General features: G+C 45.1%; 1 protein-coding gene and 1 non-coding gene across 4 annotated transcripts in view; one reads left to right on the top strand and one right to left on the bottom strand.

Annotated features, from left to right (window-relative positions):
- LOC123755914 (rhotekin) overlaps nucleotides 1-19,662 on the top strand; it is a 226,998-nt gene that overhangs the window by 191,672 nt on the left and 15,664 nt on the right. For 2 of the 3 annotated variants that reach the window (XM_069300183.1, XM_069300182.1), the window contains exon 2: nucleotides 18,714-18,922. In XM_069300183.1, the coding sequence (XP_069156284.1) occupies nucleotides 18,714-18,922 (209 nt within the window). Of the gene's footprint in view, nucleotides 1-5,485; nucleotides 5,795-18,713; nucleotides 18,923-19,662 lie in introns of all 3 variants that reach the window. The other variant, XM_069300184.1, reaches the window with a different exon arrangement.
- On the bottom strand, nucleotides 7,906-8,024 carry LOC123756061 (5S ribosomal RNA). The gene has a single exon (XR_006772606.1). It is a non-coding gene; the product is annotated as a 5S ribosomal RNA (ribosomal RNA).

Genomic DNA, 19,662 nt, shown 5'->3' with positions numbered 1-19,662 from the left:
TCGGTACACTAGAGAAGCGAGGGTTGGAGAAGAGCCGGGTCCAAGAGCTGTGTTGTTGATGGTGCAGACAGCAGCAGGTGATCACCCAGGCCCCCCCCCCCCTGCTGTAACCGGCGCCACTACACGTGGGTGTGTGAGCACGACACGGGGGCGTGTGAGCACGACACGTGGGTGTGTGAGCACGACACGTGGGCGTGTGAGCACGACACGTGGGCGTGTGAGCACGACACGTGGGCGTGTGAGCACGACACGTGGGCGTGTGAGCACGACACGGGGGGGGGGGGCGTGTGAGCACGACACGGGGGCGTGTGAGCACGACACGGGGGGCGTGTGAGCACGACACGGGGGCGTGTGAGCCCAACTCTCCCATACTCTCCACCGTGGAGGTGGAAACCTCTACCTCTTCGGCCTTGTGGATGTGTTCAGTAGATGCATCACACACACGGTTTGTGTGTAATGTATTACCGGTCCCAGTGGAATCGTCCCATCACGTTCCCTTTTACAATAACTTCTTACTTTTCTAAATTCACCTCAAATTACTTAACTTTTAAGGAAAGTTTTTTAGCAGACTTTGATTTCACAATATTATCTTTAATTTTTGGCTTGATATGGAACTGGGGGGGGGGAAGGGTAGGGTTTAGCCAGCCATCTCCAGGACCTCGGGACCTTTCCTGATCAGACAATCCAGGAGCTCCTGGACACACAGCCACTAAACATCAGACTGCAGCACCAAGCCATCAAGGTGTGAAACACCATCGAAATGTTAGGGGACCCAATGTTAGAAACATTGCTCCAAAATGAGACGCCCCGCTCCCACAGCTGGTGGCCCAAGAGATGATTTACTAGATGAAAACCCATCATTGTGCCCCGCCTCACAGTACATAATTCCCATAGGAAATACTGACCAGAAAGCCTTCCCCCAATAAGTGGGAAAATTGAGTATGTATGTGTATAGTTGTGTGTGCATATGTATACGGGTATATAGGTATAGGTGTATGTATGAATAACTCAATAAATAATAATAGAGCCTTAAACAGAACAACATGTGTGGAAGCATCAGGGAGTGTGTATATATGAATGCTACACAGTATTCATCATGAATACTGTGTGAAACACATGAAACATGTGTTTCATATATGGTGAAACACATGTGAAGAACCTCTCACACACTCACAGCTCCCTGACAAGAGGGAGCCAGCTTAGCTTAGCTGCCAACACCCACACATCGTGTCAGCAAGGCGGACAGCCTTTCATACCTCTCACTGTATTTCCCACTTCTATACTTCTCTTCACCTATGCCTCTCCTTCCTCCCCCCCCCCCAATAAAAAGGACCTTTCCATAGGCCAGCCAAAAGATGGATCTATTGTGGTAGTCCTTAAGGTAATCATTCCAACGAGGCCTGGCTCTTCATGTGTGTGTTGTAGTAGAGACACTACTTCCCCCGCCCTAACTACCACTGACATGACAAATATATCAGTTACTGAAACTGTTCTGATGCAAATTGCATTAAAGACTAGCACAGGCAAGCGCATCAGTTGGAATTTAAATATTGTCAAGTTTTCCGTTAAGCCTGTCCATAAAGTTATCCAGGTGAGGAAGAGCGGCCTTCTCCCAGTTGTGCCGAGGTGCAGGTTACGTTAGGTTAGTTCATTTATTATGCACCTCATACCCATCTTGTGGGCGGTAGTGGAAAGGGTTACAGAGGCACATAATGGGCTCAGGGACTGAACCCCACAATTCATTTAGCTAGACACAAATACAACAAAATTATTAAGGATGGTAACAGAGTCCATTTCATGTGGTCTCCATCTCATGTTGGCCTCCGAATGCATGATAGAGCTGATAAGTTAGCCAAAGAATCTGCCTTTAAAGGAGCCGTAGAGTGTAACCTAGGATTGTCAACGAGGTGCAAGGAGGCTTGTGTTGTCACCGGTGGCAGCTGTGGGCTGTGAGGGGGAGACACTGCTGGCCGCCGTGTCACGACGGTGGCAGGACAGGTTGTCACCACCACCACTGGTAGTCTTGACCCCACACGTGTGACCTCTTAGGTCATCATAGAGAAAGTTATCACTAGGAGACCTTCCTCTTTCACCCCCATGACGGAAAGCTAAATTTAATCCTGCTTTCAATGATGATTTTAATATTACGTAAATTGTGTGGGGTCCGTGAAGGGATTGACACTGGACGGTTTTCTAAGAGAAGTTCCGGATCAGCCGGGCTGTGGTGGGTACGTGGCCCTGCGGGCCGCTCCAAGCAACAGCCTGGTGGACCAAACTCTCACAAGTCGAGCCTGGCCTCGGGCCGGGCTTGGGGAGTAGAAGAACTCCCAGAACCCCATCAACCAGGTATCAACCAGGTAACCAGACACGAGTGTGTCATGGTGAGAACCATGGGTGTCAGCCACCATGGGTGTCAGCCACCACGGGTGTCAGCCACCATGAGGCTAGCGGCATGATATGGATTGGTCAGTTGAAATGTTTCAGTTATGAGGCCTCCATACCCACCGGGGGAGGGGGGGGGTGTACAGTTGGTGTTGGTGGAGAGAGAAGCGGCGGACCCTTAACGTTATCACCTCAACAGTTGTAACTATTGACGGTGAAGGAGTACATCATTGTGCCCGTGTAACTTGGGTCTTGTCTCCTCCCATCTCATCCTCTATTCCCTCTCCCTCTCTATTATGTCCACTAGATCCATCCCACTCACTTTGATCCATTCTTCTTGGTATTTTGAATAGGTGTGGTGGGGGGTGGGGGTTTGGGGATGTGAGTGTGTATGTGGAGGGGGGAATGTGTGTGTGTGTGTGGGGGGGGGTGTCTGGAAGATGTGTAGGCGGAAGGTGTGTGTAGGGGAGGGTAGGATGTGTCCTGGGGTGGTTATGGGGGCTACCTGTTAGTGTGGAGAAGATATGTGGGTTTAGGAGGGGGGGGGTGTTTGTGGGCGTGCCTGTGCCTGCGAGAGAACTGCTGCAAGTGTCATTCCTGACGAAGGATGTGATATATATATCCGGTTGTGGCGGGATGTTGATAGGTGTGTGGGGGAGGTGGACCTGGAGGCTCACTTTGGGAAATTCCACTTGATGGTTTTCCCAAAACTGTGGACGTGGTCCCCGGTGAATATTTCTCTCCTCCTAGACTGACTCACTGTAATACAGAGTATAACTACCGCAGGAAGCTTAGTGGCCTATACGAGGCAGCTGCTGTGTGTGTGTGGGTGTGTCTTGTATGACTCCTGTCTTGTGCCCCACACCGTCCTCTCCAGTTGCCACATCATCATCACAAACTATGTACTAAATTGACGGACCCACATCTAATGTAACCGATGGACCCGCGGGGGGGGGGGGGGTGGACACCTGGTCAGTTGAGCGAACCGCTGTTCGTCATATTTTGACTGGTGATTTTTAAGTCAAAATTACATTGTAATTAATAATTCGAGAAGACTGGGGGTGCCAGCCCATGCTCTTTGTCTGCATCTATACTGGCATGTGTATATATAAATATATAATATATATATATATATATATAAATATGCAATTGACGATCAAGAAACACTGATCATTTGTATGTGGGAAATCCACAGAGAAATGAGAATGGAAGATGAACGTTTCGGCCAATTAAAGCCGTTGTCAACACCAGACTGAAGTCAACAAGTCTGGTGTTGACAACGGCTTTAATCACCCGAAACGTTCATCTTCCTTTCACATGTCTCTGTGGATTTTCTTCATGCATGTGTGTGTGTGTGTGTGTGTGTGTGTGTGTGTGTGTGTGTGTGTGTGTGTGTGTGTGTGTGTGTGTGTGTGTGTGTGTGTGTGTGTGAGGGGACGAACCTTGGGGGGGGGGTGTCTGTGGAAGGTGAGGCAGTGATCACCACTCCTCACCCTGGGTGAGGGGACACATGTATCTTCCTTGGTGATACATCACCTTCCTTGATCTCCCACTCCGCCCTCGCTACTGGTCAACACATCCACTGGGCTAACAGGCCGCGTGTATCGCCGTTATAGTTACCACTGTTACAAAGTCAACCTACTCCGAAAAGTAACAGCTCACAAATCTCTACGTTTTGAATACATCAGACTGGATAGGTTAGAGGGGTTGCTTGGGCTCGTACGTTTGTGGGTAGGTCAGGAGGTTGGATATTTTTACGGTGTGACAAATAGAGAAGAGTGTGGCTGGCAACATGCGCTGGCGTGTTTATCATTCACAGCTGAGGGCAGGTTGTGTATTCTCCTAGTTGTATTCACCTAGTTGTGCTTGTGGGAGTTGAGCTCTGCTCTTTCGGCCCGCCTCTCAACTGTCAAGTAACCGTTTTCTAACTACTTTTTTTTTCTTCACACACACACACACACACACACACACACACACACACACACACACACACACACACACACACACACACACACACACACACACACACACACAGTGCTGGGAAGACGGGACACCACGAGCGTAGCTCTCATCCTGTAACTACACTTAGGTAATTACTTAGGTAATTACACATACACACATAGCTAGCTTGCTGTCCGCTCAGTAACCGGCCCTGTATGTGTGTGTGTGGGGGAGGGGGATGATTGTACCTTAACTCACATTGGCGTTTTGTGTAGGGGCGTAAAGTTGTGAGCACCATTACCCACAGGTGAGAGTGTAGGCGGGCCAGTCGTAAAGCCCTACCAGTTGTGGCACCAGTTGTGGCTCCAGACCTCGGTGAATTCAGTAGAGTTTCTTGATTATTGACTTTCGTCGTATCGTAGCCGAGTGGGTTAAGGCGAGCATCTGGGAATCACCAGATTGCTGGTTCAAGTCACTTTGTTGCCTCAAACTATTTCCTTATTGATATATCACATCATTGTGACTGTCAGTATAATGTGAGTGTATTACAGAGGGTGATTGTGAAGTGTGAGTATAACTGAGCATATACCAGTAGCTACCATGCTCCTGGTGTATGGTGGTAGTGTTGTGTGTGACAGTGTCGTGTTCGTCAACATTACTAATAAAACCCATCTATGAGCATCTTGGAAGCAGGACGGTGGGATGGGACCAGCGTCCTCGGGCTCCTCACACAACCCGTCCTCTTAAAGATAACGTCACTTTTGGCTGGTATGCGCGCTATGGCCAAAAGTGGACGTAATTTGAAATGAAATCGACTCCCAAAAGTGACGTATTGTCCCTGAGTCGTCCGGCCTACGCGGAAAGGTTAGGAGAGGAAACTTTCAATTAACATTTTTCATAAAAATTTGAAACTTTATGAGAATTTCCTGCCCACCTAACCTACCCGAGGATCCTTAACTTACTGTTGTCGATAAAAAAAATCCCAAATTTATTTTCATTTTCAAATTACGTCCACTTTTGGTCTTACGAGCAAAAATGGCCAAAAGCGACGTGTGTTTTAAGAGTCCAGGTTGCTCTCACACGCGCCGTCCTGCCCTAAAGATATTCTCTGATATTACGTTATTGTGACATAGTGTACATGGGTAACATCTCCGACTTACAGGAAAGGAAATAACTCATCATAATTCATCACCGTAAAAACATTCCCTGACATTTGAAACTAGTTGAAAAGAGAGAGTGTAGATGTGACGGTGTGTGGTGTAGTGTAAGATCAGTGTTATGATGCCAAGTATGGTGGAGAGTGATGAACCTACTGCTTGACGGTCCTTCCCTCACCACCACCACCACCACCATGACCAGCCTCCTCACCACCCTGGCCGGGCTCTCGCTCAGGGACCCGCCTCCTGGCAAGATAGAGATCCTCCAGGACCTCGACCTCTTCTATATCAAGCAACTCGCTCACAACTTTAAGGTGAGTTTATTACCTATATACACTCTGAGAGGCAGGAAGGCTTACCAAGAGAATGCTTAATGAAAATAATTAAGGATGCCGCTCCTACTTATTTCCACCCATGCTCATGTGTGTTTAATATCCCCTTGAAACACTCAATAAGTCCGCGTCTATTGTGTTACTTGGTAATGAACAAATCCACAAGGGCCGTGACGAGGATTCGAACCTGCGTCCGGGAACATCCCAGACACTGCCTTAATCGACTGAACTACGACAGGGTAAAAAGAGTTGAAACCGAAGTTCTACTGAACTTACTGGATCCCGTAGCCTCTCCGAGACACAAACCAGGGTTTTACACAACTCCCCCCTGCACTCAAGCTATGTCAATAGGCCGTTCTCCGGAATAATAGGCCGGACGCAGGTTCGAATCCTCGTCACGGCTCTTGTGGATTTGTTCATGTGATGCATCACGTTAGTGTGATATCTGTGTGTACTTGGTAATGTGTTCCACAAATCAACACCCGTGTTTCCAAACACATATTTACTTGAGGTCTTTCTAAAATTTAAACTTTGTTCAATTTATATAGGTTTTGTGTTTTAATGTATGTGTTGATATCTTTAATATCTTCCTAATATATTAAAGATATCAAATATTAAGCAATATTTTGCAAATTTGCAAGATGATATAAAATCATCTATAAATACACAGAAAAATTCTCACTGTCACTTCAAGTCGATCTAAATAAGGTTTGAAATGGTCAAAAGTTTGGCAGATGCAGTTTAATACTAACATGTAAGGTTTTGAGGCTAGGTAATGATGATAATAGTTACAAGATACGAGCTAGATGGTGTTGAGATTGAGTATTCGGATTTGGGATTTATGATTAAGAATTTAAAACCAAAAAAAAATCATGAATGTTCGTAACAAGGCAAATAAGACTGGGATTAATTTATCGCAGCGTTAGTAACAAGACACCTGGTGTTGTTCTTCAGCTATATCTTGCTCTAGTTAGGCCCCATTTAGATTATGCAGTTCAGTTTTGGTCGCCGGACTATAGAATGGATATAAATTCACTAGAATTATGTCTGAATGAGGCGATGAGTCACAATAACGTGGCTGAAGTATGTTGACCAGACCATACACTAGAAGTTGAAGGGACGACGAAGTTTCGGTCCGTCCTGGACCATTCTCAAGTCGATTGAGAATGGTCCAGGACGGACCGAAACGTCGTCGTCCCTTCAACTTCTAGTGTGTGGTCTGGTCAACAAATATGTCTGAATGACATAAAGAATGTCTGCCTGAAACGCTGCGCGTACTAGTGGCTTTACAAGAATGTAATTACTATGCTATGTATCCTCACAATCCCAATGAACCTTCTTATATATATATAAATAAATAAATAAATAAAAGAACGCGTCCAGCGTAGGAAGACAAAGTTAATCCCCCAAATTAGAAAAATGAATGAGATTGGGTGGATATAAACAAGAGCTGCCTCGTATGGGCCGATAGGCCTTCTGCAGTTACCTCCATTCGTTGTTGTAATCGATTCAGCTACTCGGAAGAAGTTCCAAGTAGCACGGGCTATGGTGAGCCCGTAACTTACCTGGGACAGAAGCTGTGCTGTGTACCTCCATTCATATATCCCCCCTTGTTATGCCCATTCATCCACTTGCACACATCAATCATGTCACAACTAACTCGTCGCCTTTCAAGATTATGTAAATTGAGCTTTTTTTCAATCTCAGTTTATATGGAAGATTTCAAATTTATTCGATTGCCTTCGTCCACTGAACGTGATCAAGTAAATTTATCCAGTCTATAATATGACGACTAAAATTGAAGTGCATAATCTGATTGATTGATGATTGATTGATAAAGATTAAGCCACCCAAGAGGTGGCACGGGCATGAATAGCCCGTAAGTGGTGGCCCTTTTGAGCCATCACCAGTATCAAGAGCTGATACTGGAGATGTGTGGAGGTGCGACTGTACCCTGCGTGACGGGAGATGTCTCCCGTGATAATCTAATTAGGTAGTTCAAGTTCAAGTATGTTTATTGAATCAAGAAAGAAATTACATCTCAAAGGGATAGAGTAGCTTAGGCTATTTCTATCCCCCCCCCCCAACATTATTGCCAACAGCATTTGGTGTTCCCAGGCGGTCACCTATCCAAGTACTAACCAAACCCAACGTTGCTTAACTTCGCTGATGGGACGAGAAGCGGTGTTCTCAACGTGGTATGGCCCTTGGCATATTAGGTGGTAAAGAAGAGCTGTAGCCAAGAGCTACAGCTCAAGACTTAACATTAGCAGTTTTATTGCTAACGCTTCTAGAAATTAATCCCAGTATCCTAATTAGTTCCTGCTAATTATGACCCCCAGAACATTTTCGAAATTTCAAGTGTTTAAAACTGCAGCGTATATTGTGTTATCTCTTATCACCATCACCTCTTTATCACCATCACCTCTTTATCACCATCACCTCTTTATCACCATTACCTCTTATCACCATTACCTCTTATCACCATCGCCTGGTTCGAAACCTTAACGTCTCTAGTACAGTTTTAGTTTAGTTCATTTATTATGCACCCCATACCCATCTTGTGGGTGGTAGTGGAAAGGGTTACAGAGGCACATCATGGGCTCAGGGACTGAACCCCCCAATTCATTTAGCTAAACAAGTTGTCTAGTACATCAACACAAAGTGCATCATGAAACACGGGATACAAATTGGATAAGTTTAGAGTCAGGAAACTGTTATAGATTCATAGAGCAAATTACCTGGGAGCATAATAGATGTGGGATCACTTTGGTTGTTAGTCACCAAAACTCATAGAAACCTATGCATGAGTTTTGGTTGATAGGTTCCCTGTATTGACCAATATGTCTTTTGCAGTTAAATTAATTTGTATAAGAACATGATAATTGAAAATGATACTTCAATCATGCTAACCCATACTCCACACTGTTCTAACGAACGTAAGTTAAATTGTTTTTAAATCTCTCTTCATAAGGAAAGTTTCTAATTCCTTGGGTTAACTCTTCAAGCATTAATTCACCCCCACATAAGTCATAGGGGCCCCTTCCCCACGTTTCCAAGAAGTAGAAGACAGTCCTGGGAGAGGTGGAAGGCGTTATGTATGTATATATGTGTCTTGAGACACACAAGGTGAGCTACTTCACCGTGGACGCCAGCAGCGGCTGATAGTGAGCCTCAAGACGTGTGTTACTTCACTGTGTTGTGTACTGTGTTGTGTAGTGACTTAAGCTTCATCATGGGCAATGTAAGTTAACTTCAGGGTGGTGCTCAGTGTCGTGGATTGCTTCTTATGTTGTCCCCCAGACCTTGTTATGCATGCAGACGAGGAGTCACAGTAACGTGGCTGAAGATACGATGACCAAATCATACAACAGAAGATAGAGAAACAACACACCTTCTCCTCCCCTCACTCTTTCCTTATTTATTGCCCGTTCCTTCTCTCCTCTCATGGGCCAGAGACACTTCAAGATGTTACACGACCAAAGACCATAGTCACTTAATACCTCCACTCACGGACTATTCTTGCCCGTGCCACCTATGGGTGGGTTAATCCTTATCAATCCCTCTCTTGATACGACTTGATAATGGTCCAGAAACGACGTGAAACTTTTGTTTCTGGACCAACGACCAGGTCCACCATCTGGACCAACGACCAGGTCCACCATCTGGACCAACGACCAGGTCCACCATCTGGACCTGGTCGCTGGACCAACCACCATCTCCATCTTGTGTTGTGTTGTGTGGTTATCTTGTTACACATGTTTAAAACTCGTCCACAAATGTTCATCTCGCCTGCAATTTTGATCAACCATGTTTACCATCCAAAGTGAATTTACTGCTAACGTTGCTCTTGATTTGATAGTTTCATGGGACTTAGAAAGCTGCAGAAAGCCTATTGGCCCATGCTAGGCAGCTTCTATTTACATCCACTTAAGGGGCCAATAGATAGTTTTTGAAAGTTGTTCAATGTCAACCAATTTTTTGTTTTACTAGTTGTATATGAAAAGGGTTTCATCTGGTCTAAGTCTCAGCATCGTAGCATAAATAAAAAGGGAGAAAAAATATTGAATTGTTTCAAAAAATTTCCAAAATGGTCAAAAACGATTATCAAACCCAAGTGTCAACTGAAATCATGTCTGACTCTCAGCTATCACAATAGCATATATTAAAAAAAATTATAATTAGTTTTATGAAAAAAAATTAAGTTTTTTTTTCTTATTTGTTTATCGGACGATTTGCATGAAAGTTATACACGTGACTGCACGTAAGCCTATCTGTAAGGGTGCCAGTTTTGGAGGAAATTGGTTAATGTCCACCTCAGCCACAAATGGCAGCACCTTAGACTATTTTTTACTTATTTGTTTCAAGTCACATAAATCTTTGTATAACTTTTTCATTGTTTACTCAGTTTACATGAAACTTACACCTTATATGTAAAGTTTGTCTCTAAAATCCAGCGCCAGTTTTTTTCCTAAGTTCATTTATTGATTTTACCATAGCAATAAATCAATATATTTGCATAATTTTTTGGGGGAATTTTGACTATTTGTATTAGGAAAATTAAAGATGTTTTGGAAAACCCCCGGCATCAGATCCTTTATTATATGCTAATGTGTCAGAAAAGTGTCGTAGAAATGATTTCATTTGAGACTTGTGATTGCTATACGGATTTGAAAATGTGTAAAATTCGTTGAAAAAACAACAAATATCATATCCCGTTCTATTTATGCTGCAGTACTGACACTTGGAACAATTGCCGCACTTCTTATACAACTAGTCAAAATATTGGTTGACATTGAACAACTTTTAAAAAACTATCTATTGGCCCTCCTTAAACTCGCTCATATTACCTGCCTTCGCTTAACATGTCAAGCTTAACATGTCCATCAATATGTCAACTGAACTTTCATCAGTAGCTGGAGTGAAGAGTTCCGATGGCCAAGGAATTTGGTGAATATGAACCATTACTTAGAGGGTGTTCACTGACCTACATAACAGTTGGGACAAGAGGCAGATTAATAATGTTGTCTTGGTTACACCTGAAGTAGGAATAATTAACACAAAGGTTATAGTTTATTAAGTATCCGGCATACTTGGAGCCTGGATTTCTTCATCTCTACAATGAAAGTGTTACGTGGGCTAAGAGGAACATTGTACGTGGTGAAAAACAAAACTAGATTGTTGCCGTGTTAGAAGGTGAGGCCTCGGAAAGACATTTTGTGCAACAATAATATGTTGCGAAGCCCCCCACACTGTGCACCAAGTGTTCTCGTTGGGGACATATCCCTTGGAAATGTTTCCCATGCCAGCTGATGATTGATTGATGAAGATTAAGCCACCCAAAAGGTGGCACGGGCATGAATAGCCCGTAACATGCCAGCTCCCTGCCTCTCATTAATCTAATTGCTGAAGCTATATTTATCTCTGAAATTCTATCCCCAATACTCTGTAAGTTCAATTCCATCCTCATTATCTACCTAGAACATAACTGGAAAGGGTTGCAGTTGTTGTTGTTCTTCCCGAGCCCAGCCTGAGGCCAGGCTCGACTTGTGATAACTTGGTCCAACAGGCTGTTGCTTGGAGCGGTCAGCAGGCCCACATATCCACGACAGTCCGGTTGGTTGGTCCAGCACTTATTGCAAGAAACTGTCTTAAGTGCCTCTTGAATACATCTACCCTCGTACCGGCAATATTTCTAATGCTTGCTGGGAGGGTGTTGAACAGCTGTGGACCTCTGATGTTCAGTGTTCTCTGATTGTGCCTATGGCACCTCTACTCTTCATAGGTTCTGCATGTCCTGTACCTTTCGCTCCAGTATGTTGTTATTCTACTGTGCAAATTTGGGACTTGGCCTTTTAAGTATATTCCAGGTATATATTATTTGATACCTTTCTCGTCTCCTTTCCAAAGAGTACCTTTTGAGAGCTTTGAGACGGTCCCAATAATTTAGAAGATTAAACCACATACCAGAAGACGAGGAGACGACGACCTTTCGGTCCGTCCTGGACCGTTATCACAATCGACTTGATAATGGTCCAGGACGGACCGACACGTGGTCGTCTCCTCGTCTTCTGGTGTGTCGTCTTCTGGTATGTGAACTTTCTTTCATCTATCCTTCACACCTTATAGTTACAATGTCAGCTAGTTACAGAGAAAGTGCTATTACAAGAGCTATATATTTACAGTAAGTCATTATACATTAATGGTCGGTCTTATCGCTAATACATAATAGTTTGACCAATGGAGATATTACAGAGTCATAGGGGAGCTTCTGTTTATTATTAGTCCTCACAATACACTACTTGTTTCTTAATCTCATATGTCGTTCATCTACTGGAAGCGAAATATGGATAGAGTTTCAGGTATTTCAAGGATTTCAGGTATTTTATCCTTCAGTAATAAGATGGTTTGCCATTTAATGCAAATTGAGTTTAGATTTATCGCTAAATAGCTCAATTTTACTACAGTCCAAGATTATTGTTCGAGTGTGTCCCAGTCTTTGTCCACACACTTTGTACTTTACTTCATGTAGATCCCTATACAAGCTGAACTGAGAGATACTTGTAGCCAAGTCTTATACGAGCTGTGACAACATCTGTTAGTCTACTGACTTTGTTACTTGCCCCATACACATGTTTTACTTCACACATTTCATTGTGATAAACAATAGACCTGCTAGTTCCAGTTTGCAGTTCTACTTTCTTCAAATCCATCCATCCAGTTCTCGTCTAATGACACTTTTAAGGGACCTATTTGATAAGTCAAGATTCCCTTCAATACTGTCTTTATTTACTGCAGCCTTAGCAAGGGCGTCAACTTTGTCATGTTCCTGCAGACCAATGTGAGAAGGAATCCACAACATTTTGACATTTACTCCCTTATTAAGTATGCTTATATATCTATGTCTGGCTTCTGAGACAAGCACGTTATTACTTGATTACAAACTATATATAGCTAGTAGTGGGGAAAGGGAGTCGGAAATAATTAAGCTGTCTACTTCAGTGTTGTCAATAATTTATAATTTCCACCATACCAAAATACCTGAACTTGTCACTGGTCGTTAAACCATGTTATTTACAGTTGGCCAATGGAAGACTTTATATATGCTTGTAATGTTTCAGTGTCATCAACAGTGGCAATTTTCATGCTGATTTTTGTATCGTCTACTTTAGACGATACAATAACAAGATACGATATAACAATAACAATAACGATACGATAACAAGAAGCTGTGACTAGTATTTTTGTTTATATCCGAGATAAGAATGAGAAATAGCAGCGGTGCAAGGACTGTGCCCTGAGGTACAGAGCTTTTTACTGCCTTTTGGCTAGATCTTACATGATTGACCGTTACTCTTCTTTCTGTTTGGCAAAGTTGAAAATCCAACGCCCCACTTTAAGCGTTATTCCTATTGATCTCTTTTTATGGGCGAACACTCCATAGTCACATTTGTGGAAAGCTTTGCTAAATCTGTGTATACAACATCTGCATTTTGCTTTTCGTCTAAGGCTTGAGATTTTGTCATAGTGGTTGTCTCAGAATCATAGACAAAATGAAAATAGTCTCAATCACAGCATTTATTTGGCATGCTAAGATTGTTCTCATAGCTTCATGTTGTTCCTTCTCCAACTGGTATAGTCTACCTTTACCACAACAAGAAATGACAAGAGGCAGCATAATCAATAAGAGATCTCACAATATACCATGTGATTATTATTGGAATGTGAAAAATAAAATATGATTAATTTTGGGTGCTATATGGATTTGTGAGCCCCTTGAGGGGCCTTAATGAGCTGAGGGTAGAAATAGCCAAAGTTTCCTTCCATTCACCTGGGCTGTGTGGGTCTCGAACCCTGGACCCCACGCGTATGACGCCGACGCTCTATCTTGTTTATTTCAACGGAAGTGTGGATGACAGTTTATGTGGCATGAGTCAGTAATTCCTCCGAGCTTCAGTAGTAGTCGGGGGGAAGTCGAAAATTCCAGTTTGGCAGCAGGATGCTGCTTCTGGAAACTTTCCTTTTTAAGACTACTCATAGCCGCAACCCGTCCTCCACTCAAGTCCATTCCATCCAGCGGTCGACCCCACACACGCATAAATTTTTACATGCAGTTCATTCAAAACGGGATTTTTTTTCAAATATAAATTAACATTATAAAATATTAGTATATTATGGTGGTTTAGTATAGTTTTTAGGTTTAGTATAGTATATTTATGGTTTAGTATACTCTAATATTAGTATAGTGGTTTAGAGTCTGTTGTCGATTATTTGTATCTGTAGTACGTGGGTGAAGCATTTACACCAACCCGTCCTCGACTCAAGTCCATTACATCCAGCTGTCGACCCCACAGACGCATTCATAACTTTTAACATGTTGTTCATTCAAAACGGGATTTTTCTCAAGTATAAATTAATATTATAATATAATAGCATATTGTGTATATATAGGATAGGTTAGGTTAGGTGTTTAGGTTCTGTTGGCGATTATTTGTATTTGTAGTACGTGGGTGAAGCATTTACAGCGTCGTGGTTCGAACAGAATTCGTCAGTGAAGCACTTGTTCCGGAAGTGTTAGAACGTCGTCAGTTGTGAGTCGTGTTGTAAACATTTATTCATTCATAAACAGGGGGTTTGGCGGGTGGATGGAATCACTTTTGGGTCTGTGTTTGGAGGGCGGGCTTCATATCCTAGTTGATAGAGCTTGTGCCTCACACGCGGCATATACTCATCCACATTGTCCAGGTCAATGTTATGTTTATTTCCACGGAAGTGTAGATGACAATTTATACTCTATCCTTTTTAGATTTATTTCATTATCTCAATAAACTTGAACCTCACTCACATGTAACATTACTCTGTGTCTTTCTAGACAATTTAAGTTAAGTTTTCTTAATCCACGTGAGGCTTCCAGGATTAAACGTTAAAGTATATTAATTACAGGTCACAATAACTCAACCTTATATTAACTATTTCGTCGAAAGTACCAATATGTAGCGATGGACCACCAGTAAAACCTAAAGTTAAATATTCCTAGGCCGTAAATAGACATTACCTATATGAATGGGGCTGTTAGTGTGGAAGAGTATTCCACTCTAGAGAGCACTAGTGTCCTGAAGTATCATTGGTATGGCATCTCTTGTTTGAAAGGTTCTTTTTATCCTACCTGTCATTTTTCTTGCAGTTATGACAGCTACTTTGTGTTCATTAAAAGTAAGGCATCAAACATGATTACTCCCAAATCTTTTTGATTGTTTTCTGGGGGGGGGGGGGGGGAGCTGCGACAACTGTGCGCGCGAACTAGTACTCCCGCTCGTTAGCAGACAGCCCTCCCACCAATGGACAAGGGAGTAGGGAAGCCTGCTCAGGCAAGCTCGCTGTCAACCCTCCAGTCCTCGTCTGATGTGCTTCACGGTCACAGTTACCTTTGGCCTCGCTTTCCTGTGTGTATGTTGCCCTGTGTGGCTGTGTGTGGGGTTGTGTTGTCCAGGTGTTCTTGGTACTTCGAGCTGCATGTGCTCTGGGTTACATTCATAGTGGTCTGAAAGTAGTGCCCTTGCGTTCCCTGGGCGTTCAGGACACACTTTCTGTTGGGGGCTTTGTTGCTTGACGAGGTCTGCGCCCTTGGGAGTACGTCGGGAGTTTTTGGCCTTTCATCTTGCTCTGGGTTGGGGAGCGTTTTTGGCTGGGGTGCCCGTTTGTTGGGGTGTGGTTTTGGTGCTTTGCTTAGATTGTTTTCTTGCGGAGTTTTGCCCTTTTGTTTTGTGCGGAGGTAGGCTTAGCGGCTTATTACAGTCCTTGGTTGTTTCTCCGTTGCACCGAGGTCTCGCCTCTATTCCTGGTGGTCAGTTTGCCTGCTTTCAAGCTGGGGGGGGGGGGGGCCTTAGCGCAGCACCTGGGCTTCCCGCAGGAATAACGTACCCTGCGGGTCCTGGTAAACCCTTGTGGGCTCGGTTGGTAACATGGAATCCACTCTCGCCTTGTGCGATGCTGTTGGCTGTTCGTCTCCCTTACCTCTGGGCGACAATCACCCTTTCTGCCTCCGCCATGCTGCCTGTTGGGTCGGTGACACCTTCGACCCAGAGTCTTGTGGGACGTGTTCTCCATTTGTGCTTCAGTTTACGCATTCCTCTTCCAGGGATGAGAGGTTCCAGGCGGCGGCTGCGTTGCACGCTCGCTTCTTTTCCTTGCAACGCGCCCGCTTGGAGGCCCCGGAGCTGCCCCGCTTGGGGTTTAGGGACCAGGATTTGGGGGCGTTGGTTGCTTCGACCTTGCTTCCGTCCGCTCCCCCTCTTCCCTCCCCGGTGGGCATGGTTCGCTCTGCTCCTCCCCCCCTGCTTCCGGCTCCCAAACGTCTTAGGGTTTCTGGGTCGGTGCAGGGTAAAGCACCGAGGGTTACCCCTTCAGATTCGGGTGCGGAGATGGTTGAACCTGATCTTCCCGCCAAGGCTTCTGGTTCATCCCAGCTGCCTTCCTTCTCGAAATCCAAGGGATCAAAGGGATCCTTTTCTTCAGGGGTGGGCGTGGAAAAGGGTTCGGCCCTGAGGGACCGGTTGAGGGTCTCTGGGGCTCGGGGGGAGTCCGTTTGGAGTGATTGGGCTCCATTTGACCCTGCTTGGACCTTTGTTCCCTCTGAGCAGGGCTTGCTGCTTCAGGGTAAAGGGTTCTCGTATCCTCCTTCCTCATATAAGGTTGACTTCGGCGTGTTTCCACCCCGTGTGCGCTTTCGGGTGCGATTGGGTTCCGTGGATTCGTCTTTCAGGAGGTTTCCTTCTCGGATTTCCCCGGCGGAGGTTTGGGAGACCCTTGGTGCATACCTCCTGCGAGACTCGGATTACGCCTCTGTGATGGATCCGGCTTCTTTTGAGTTCGGGTCGTCTTCACCGTATTGGGTGCGTTATGAGGTTCCGGAGTCTTCCTGGCTGGCAGACTGTCCTTATTTCTCTTTGGGGGCTTGGCATGGCTTCTGTCGTTCCCGTGCGCTTGAGTGGCAGGAGGTTTCTACGGTGTTGCAGGTGTTCTTGGGGGGTTCACTAGAGTTCCTCAATGAGTGCCTCTTCGCTCCTGCGCTTTCTCGTGACGTGGGTCTGGTGCAGTTACATGCTCAGGTGCCCACTCTTTCGACTGCTTTGGCAGCGGAAGACCACCGGGCTCGCGGTCATTTGGCTTCGGTCTTGCGCCTCTTCGGTCTTCTAGAGTTGTCTTCGGACAGGCTCTCGGAAGATGTGGGGGCGTTGAGTGAGGGGCCTTCCACTGCAGTTTTGGTCTCTGCTGCAAAGGCGTCGTCTGCCATGCTGAAGCTGGTTGTGCCGATTCTCCAGGAGGCGGTCTCCATGTTTTTCTCATCTCGCTTCGCGTGTCGGCAGGCCGTCCTTGGCCTCTCTTTGGATTCGGCTTGGGGTCTGGCTTTGCAGTCCTCGTCGCCATTTTGTCCTTTGTTGTTCCCCGAGGACTTGGTGGCTCAATTTTTGTCGGCGGCTGCTGCTAGTTGCCGTCCCATTTCAGATTTTTTGGTGTTGCGGGGCAGCCGTTCTCGGTTGTCCCGTTTTGGTCGTGCCAGGGTTCTGTCCTCTGCTGGAGCAGGTAGACTTTTTGTGCCAGTGGTTATGCCCCCGGATGCCCGGGAGCCTTCGTCTTCTGGTTGGCGCCGTGGTCGTTCTGTGCGGCGTTTGGCTTCTCGGGGTTCGCGGGTTCGTCGAGGTTTGCGGGTCGCCCCGTTGACAGGGCATTGGGATGGAGGCTCTTCTTTGTTCACGCTTAGTACCACAGTTCGTGGGCATTTTGGGTCGTTTGCTTTTGGTCTTTAGACCAGGTTCTTTCTTTTCGGTTTTTTGTTGTGGCTACTGATTATTTTCATAAGTTTATTGTGTTGTTTTCTTGGGGGGGCTTGTTGGGTTGGGGAGCTTTCATGCTCTCCTTCGGCGCCGGGGGTTCTGTTACTTTTGTTCCTTTTGTTTTGTTAGTTTGCATGGCGTTTGGTTTGCATTTGCACTTTTATGGCGAAGAACGAGTCGGCGAGCATCCGGAGGAGGATGCTATTGGGGTGGATGATGCTGTTTTTTTTTTTGGTGATTTCTTGGTCCAAAAAAAATTTGGGATACTATTGGGGTGGATGCTTGGCTGGTTCGGGGGGGTACATCACGTATTGTCTGGTGGCGGCTTTACTTGTGGACCACAGGTTCTGTGTCGGTGGACACTCTTTAGGTCAGTCCAGTTTGCCTGGTTCCACTGTTCCCGGAATCAGTGGAGTTCCCGGGCTCGTGTCCCAGGTTCTCCGTCCACAGTGTCTTTAAATCCAGCCAGCCTGCGGTCTAACCTCGTGCCCAGGACGTGCCCATGTATGTACCCACGTGCTCGCTTACCTACTCCCTCATGTACCCACCATACTTGCCACTTAAAAATAACTAACTTAACCCCACATGGAATTATATGTCACGATGGTTTGGTCCATCTTGGACCTGTATGTATCGTGTGGTATTTTATACAGTACCTCGAGCACTTTAGAGCAGTTGACTCTCGTCTAGTTTTACTTAAGATACAGTATATGGATTATGTTGAAAACAGATGACTTCAATAAGTTCCACATAACTGAATTTATTTTAATTAATGGTAATTAAAGATTGGCAAATCTTTACAATTTCAAAATTATAAATTTTACCAAGGTAATATTTAACCTATATGCATTGGTTAATTGTAGTGTTCTGTAAATTCACTTATCATTTATTTAATATGATATAAGATCCTACAGTATTGTTTGAGTATTGGTGGATCTTTGGCATCACATCAGATATCATTAAATGCCCCCCCCCCCCTCAAAAAAATAAGATAAACAATACAATCATTGTAAATTAAACTGTAGCATGAGGTAGTGATTGTTAACTGAAGCCGGTTATTGTTACAGGAATATGACTTGGAGCAGAGGATCGCCTTGGAGATCAAGATGCGCGAGGGCACCACCAAGCTGCTAGCTGCTTGTGGTGCTCAGGGGCCTCGAGCCAATCTACCCCACACTCTGGAGGCTGCAAAGAACCTCCTGACTTCCAATGAGCGCATGACCGCCTATATGGCTGAGCTCCAGCGCAGAAGGAACTCTTCCCTCCCTCATGATCGGTAAGTACCCAACCTTTGTGGACATCTTCAAGAGGAAACTAGATTGTTTCCTTCAAGGAGTGCCGGACCAACTGGGCTGTGGTGGGTATGTGGGCCCGCGGGCCGCTCCAAGCAACAGCCTGGTGGACCAAACTCTCACAAGTCAAGCCTGGCCTCGGGCCGGGCTTGGGGAGTAGAACTCCCAGAACCCCATCAACCAGGTAACCTCTTACACACGACGAGTCACAATAACAAGCTGAAGATATGATCACCAAACCACAACTCAGAAGATAAGCAACTGTTCAATAAAAAGCAGAGTATTGAAACCTGTGAATTTATACCCTAATTCCTGCTACTTAGGAATATACTGTACACTGATTAGTATGAGAGAATATTTAGGCTCTGTGATAAGATCGAACCCCTGTCCATGCATACCTGGAGAGGGTTCTGAGAGGTGGCCCGAGGCCAGGCTCGACTTGTGATGACTTGGTCCAACAGGCTGTTGCTTGGAGTGACCTGCAGGTTGCTCGGAGTTTTGTTTGTTTATTTATGGGTATTTATTTATTTTTTAATACAAGAAGGTACTTTGGGTCTGAGTACAAAACAGTGGTGTTCTTGCATCCTTGCAAAGCCACCGACAGACAGAGAGAGCACGAGAGAGAGCGAGAGAGAGAGAGAGAGAGAGAGCACGAGAGAGAGAGAGAGAGAGCACGAGAGAGAGCGAGAGAGAGAGAGCACGAGAGAGAGCACGAGAGAGAGAG

Source organism: Procambarus clarkii, chromosome 43, assembly GCF_040958095.1.
Source record: "Procambarus clarkii isolate CNS0578487 chromosome 43, FALCON_Pclarkii_2.0, whole genome shotgun sequence".
In the NCBI taxonomy this organism is placed as follows: Eukaryota; Metazoa; Arthropoda; class Malacostraca; order Decapoda; family Cambaridae; genus Procambarus; species Procambarus clarkii.
Note: the sequence above shows the minus strand (reverse complement) of the source record. Positions and strands in the feature narration are given on the sequence as shown.